The following is a 5,848-nucleotide window of genomic DNA, read 5'->3' as shown; positions in this document are numbered from 1 at the left end:
CACACACACACACACACAAACACAAACACACACACACACACACACACACAACGGGCTTCTTTTAGTTTGCATCTTACATATCCACTTACAAGACTTTGGTCAGCCTGAGGCTACAGTAGAAGAATCTTGCCCAAGGTGCCATGCAGTAGTAGGGAAACAAGCTTCTTACCATACCGTTATGCCACACTTATGAGTATAATTTTAACATACTCAGAGTTATATTTGTGTACATGCATACACATGTTATTAAACTGTATATTTTACACAAAGAAAGAATCTGCTAAAACTTTTGCTAATTTCCCCAGGACTGATTCCAGCAACAGGACTCGAAAATGAATCTAAAACAAACAAGTATTAACACTAATGGTAGTCCTCCAGTATAGTCACAACTTCTGACTGAACTTAAAATAAAATGCAAGGTTGAACTTGTGCATTAAAGAGTGTAATTTTAGTAAAGGATTGCTTATATGCTTACTTAGAACATTAACATAAGCATCATCCATGTCTTTAAGAAAATAAAATAATGAATATAATACATGGCTATAAATGATATTTGCAATATATTGGGCGGGCTGTGCAGAATACACATGATAGACTCAAGCACGCACGCATACACATGCACACACACACACACACACACACACACATGTACACACACACACACACACACACACCACACCACACATACACACCACACACACACATACACACATATATTCATATCAATATAAACACATATACCAGGTACTAGTTTTAATTTCTGATTCTCTGATAAGAAAAGTTTTTATTCTCTAATGAGAAATTTTAATGTACAAGATATTTATTGCTTAATCAATATTATAATAATTCTGCTTGTCATTGCATTACTTAGCCCATTGGTAACACTCTCATGTGATTAGAGAAAAAGAAGGAGAAAGAAAAGCGGGGGGGAGAGAAAAAGAGGGAGGGAGAGAGAAGCATCCATGTCATAAGGTAGAGGGAATGTAATTGTAATGCTTTCACATGATTTGTTGAAGTAAAAGAGAGGAAAAAGGAAAAAGAGAGAGAAAAGGAAGATAAGGCAAAGAGTGAGACAGGAAGAGGAGAAAAAGAAAAAGGAGAGAAAAGCGTCCATGACATGAGATAGGGAGAACGTAATATTTATTATGTGGTTAAAAGATTTAGTTGAAGCTTGAGGAGGAGAGTTAAAATTATAATTTTAGTAGAGAGGTAATGTTCGAATGGTGAGGTTAAAGAAAGGTATCATAGGTACAAGATATTTTTCTCGTTTGTTTATAGGGAAAATGGAAAAATAAGAGTGAATATTTATTTTAGGAGTGCTGTGTATTAAGTCTATAAAATTGTGCATCAAGTATATAAAGTGTATATATATATATATATAATGCATTAAGTAATCATCATATTCCAATTTCTTTCATTTTTCAATGAATAGTAGGATGTGTGACTATCTTTCCATACAGACATAACACAGGCTACGCTTTCAGGTCTTTTGGATAAAGTTTCCAGAAATAGCCCAATAGGGTTACTATTAATTCCATGAAATATTCACAGGTCCCATTAATATTACTGAAACTGGATTACGCAGATCATGTCTTGTTTCACCATTTTTCCCATTTTTAATTCTTCTCAAATTACAAATTACTAATAAATTCTATTAAAACTATTTTTAATACCATCAATGTTAACAATCAACTGACTAATCAATGTACTAACTTATATCAGGAGAGAGTTCTGTACTGGTGGATAATGGCACACTTGGAATTACTGATCCTTAAAAGTTAGAGGGACTCAAGTGCTACAATTGAATGCTCTTAGATATGAAGATTCCATGAAAATGAGAGTCTTTTCAGTATTGACCCAATGAAAGGAACAGTTGTTTTAGTGAACAGATGTCATGGGCAAATCAATTAAGGTTACGATGGTAGGGAAAGCCTTCATAACGAAGAGCCCACATGAAAGTTTTTGGTAAATTTGAGAAGTCTGCTACAAAGATATTGAGCATGTTTTGGCAAGCTTACAGCAATGAGGCAATGGGTCAGAGACAATATTTGAAGTGGCACAGGCACTTCAAAAGCAGAAGAATGTCCCTGGATGATAATAAGTGAGCTGGGTGACCTGCCACAAGTGTCACACCTGGAAATGGGGAGAAAATTCATGAGCTTGCACATGAGGACTGTCAGTGGACAATCAATGGTGTTTGAAGTGTTTGAGGGAAGACATTTAGTGAAAGCGGCTAGATTATGGCTGGGAAATAACAGTTTACTCAAAGTAGAAGCCTTCTCACACATATGCTTGCATGTCTAGATATGCTCATATATACTTAAATAATAAGCTTCTGGAAAGTTTTACAGATTTTTACAGTTCCAGTGATGGCTTGAATCTGTAGTTTTGAAATCAGTATTCTCCTTTCTAGTTTTGAGAAGCCTAATTTCTCGAGATTGGTATTTAGGCAGGCTGTTACATATCTCTCTTTGAAGCTTAGGACAAAGTCTGCCTTCTTTGTCTATTTCCGGCTGCCCCCCCCCCCTCTCAGGCTTTCATTAGTTTAGTTTATTCCATGTGTTTGGCTGTTTAATGACACTCAAGAATATGCACAGCGAAGCTAAGAATCTCTCTTGTTTTTAATCACCTCATTCATTCAAATTCATCTATTCTCTAAAATAATTCTTTCTTGTTTGTTCTAACCCTATAATGACTAACCTTGTTACTTGGCTACATGTATATACATGTTTCATACTTTTCCCTAAAATAACTCTTTCTCGTTTGCTCTAACCCTTAAAATGTCCTTTCATAAACTGTAAACATCTATATTAACTCATCAAATAACTTCCATATTTGCAATTTCTTCCTCTAAAATAATAATCCCTTCCCTTGTTTATTGATTACATATATATGTACTCTGTACCATTCACTAAAGTAATTTCTTTCTTTCCTGTCTGTATCTCTCTTATCTCTTGTTGCAATGGATGTGTAATGCCAGTGTGCATACACAACAGAATGTAAGCACCCTGAGAGAAAAGTTGGGCATAAGAAGCATCATATGTGGTTTGCAAGAGAGGCAACTGTACTGGTATGGTCATGCATGACATATGAATGAGGACAGCTGTGTGAGGAAGTGCCACTCCCTAACTATGGAAAGAACCTGTGGAAGGGGTAGACCCAGGAAGCCATGGGAGGAGGTGGTGAAGCATGACGTTCAAACATTGGGCCTCACAGAGGCAATGACAGAAGACCAAAACCTTTGGAGATATGCTGTGTTTGAGAAGACCTGGCAACTAAAGTGAGATTGCAGCCACGCATGTCCGGCTCTGTTAAGAATACCCCTGATGCATTGGGTGATATGATATGCTTGAGAAGACCTATTAAGTCAAGTAAAACCAATATTGTAGCTGTGGTCATTGCCCCCTAACTGGCTCCCATACTGGTGGTACATAAAAAACACCATCTGAATGTGGCCGATGCCAGTACCCCCCAACTGGCTCTTGTGTCGGTAGCACATAAAAAGCACTATCTGAACATGATCAATGCCAGGCCTGCCTGACTGACTCCTGTGCTGGTGGCATGCAACAAGCACTCACTACACTCTCAGAGTGGTTGGCATTAGGAAGGGCATCCAGCTGTAGAAACATGGCCACGTGAGATTGGAGCCTGGTGTAGCCACTGGCTCTCCAGACCTCAGTCAAACCGTCCAACCCATACCAGCATGGAAAACGAATGTTAAACAATGATGATGATGATGATAAATATATCAATTATATATATAATTCAGAAATGAAATGCTATTTGCTAATGGCATTAATTATACTTACACTTTGGCTTGGATGAAATAGTAGCACCTGCACTTTCAGCATCTTTAAAAAAGAAAATGAAAAATGATTTATTGCTTGTATGTGCACTGCATGGTATCTGAAATGAATTATTTCTAGGATGTATCGAAAAATATTTATGATATTATAGGTTTAATTGAGCTATACACAAAAAATTAACGGAGACCTAGAATGTGTTTGGAAAGATTTATTTAGTTGAACACATGAGGGCAACAGCTGCCAGTCAACTCCTGCTTTGTAGAAGACCACTTAACTGGAAGTCAACTTCACCACAGACCGGCTCCCTAGCTAACCCTCAGCAAAGTTCCTGCCTACAGTTCATATGTCATAAATCCTTGGGCAGTGCCCTACATATAGCTACTCCCCACAGAACTGTTGACTGTCATTGGAACTAGGAATGCGTTTTAACTGCCCTGCCCATGTGTGTCGTTACTTGGCTCTTTGGTGTCTGTTCCTTGCCAAGGATTCGTGTGATTTACCTGGGGTGGCCCCTGTTTGGTGGTTGAGCTTACTTGGAAAGGATTGTCAATATTGAAATAGGCCAGTTTCAACCTATCTATGGAAACAATGTCTTGTCGTCTGCTAATTAGGAGTTGGAATAATTTGTCTTCTGGACATATGACTTCATATGGGCTATCATAACCAAGTGGCCTAGCATATAAAAAAAATCTGAAAATTCAGAAAAAATTATCTGGGTCTCCCTATGCAAGTCTTATTTCATGAAGACAATTCGTATATAGTTCTGCAAATTATATTGATTCTAGAATGGCTGTGCTGATGAGAACACGGATGTTGTTACATAAGTAAAACGTTAATGTTCGAAACTGCAGTACACAACTAATTCTTTATTCTGTATATTTCTCATTTTGTCCTGTTCTGGTGTTTTGCGAAATTTTTTCTGGAGAACATTATTTTTCTTTGTGGTTGGGTCGTTGATGACCTCTTTCTAGCATATTGGATGTCCACCTAGTGGTCATCCCTTATACACGTGTAATACAATTTTTTTCTGAATTTTCAAATTTTTTTATATGCTAGGCCACTTGGTTTTAAATTGAATTAATATTCAATTTATCACCCTATCTATCTATATATATATATATATATATATATATATATATATACACTGTTGTTGTTGGTGTTGGCACCCCGTCGCTTACGACATTGAGGGTTCCAGTTGATACGATCAACGAAACAGCCTGCTCGTGAAATTAACGTGCAAGTGGCTGAGCACTCCACAGACAAGTGTACCCTTAACGTAGTTCTCGAGGATATTCAGCGTGAGACAGTGTGACAAGGCTGACACTTTGAATTACAGGCACAACAAAAAAAGGAAGTAAGAGTGAGAGAAAGTTGTGGTGAAAGTGTACAGCAGGGTTCGCCACCATCCCCAGCCAGAGCCTCGTGCAGCTTAAGGTATCTTCGCTCAATAAACACTCACAACGCCCGGTCTGGGAATCGAAACCGCGATTCTATAACCGCGAGTCCGCTGCCCTAACCACTGGGCCATTGCGCCTCCACTATATATATAAATATGTATATATATGTGTGTGTGTGTGTGTGTGTGTGTGTGTGTGTGTGTGTGTATGTGTGTGTATATATATGTATATATATGTGTGCATATATATATAAATATGTATATATATAGATGTATATATATATATATATATGTGTATATATATATATATATATCCTGCATATCACAGGATACTGACTGGGAGAGCAATACCTGTCATCGCCATAGATGGAAATAGCAGGTTAAGGAGGGGATCGACACTTTTGAAAGAGCACGTATCCAACATGAAGAACTTAAGCGAGCTGCGCGAAAGCGCACGGCTCGTATAGTGAATGGGGAAAGCTTGGTCTGCAATGTTTGCAGTCGTGTATGCTTGTCAAGAGCAGGGCTCATTAGCCACTAACGGAGCCACAAATGCAAATTATAAGTTAGTCGTAGAGAGCACAATGTTCCTGAAGGTCGCAATGGTCTTCCCCGGTCATGAGTAGACGCCCATCATATATATATA

General features: G+C 38.0%; 1 protein-coding gene across 6 annotated transcripts in view; it reads right to left on the bottom strand.

Moving 5' to 3' along the window:
* The window catches only part of LOC106879981 (uncharacterized), a 263,310-nt gene that overhangs the window by 36,768 nt on the left and 220,694 nt on the right, over window positions 1-5,848 (bottom strand). For all 6 annotated transcript variants that reach the window (XR_008264230.1, XM_052968292.1, XM_052968290.1 and 3 more), the window contains one exon: window positions 3,810-3,851. Coding sequence is in view for 5 of the 6 variants with exons in the window: in XM_052968292.1 (XP_052824252.1) it covers window positions 3,810-3,851 (42 nt within the window). In the remaining variant the exon portion in view is untranslated. The remainder of the gene's footprint in view (window positions 1-3,809; window positions 3,852-5,848) is intronic.

This window comes from Octopus bimaculoides, chromosome 5, assembly GCF_001194135.2.
Source record: "Octopus bimaculoides isolate UCB-OBI-ISO-001 chromosome 5, ASM119413v2, whole genome shotgun sequence".
Classification (NCBI taxonomy): Eukaryota; Metazoa; Mollusca; class Cephalopoda; order Octopoda; family Octopodidae; genus Octopus; species Octopus bimaculoides.
Note: the sequence above shows the minus strand (reverse complement) of the source record. Positions and strands in the feature narration are given on the sequence as shown.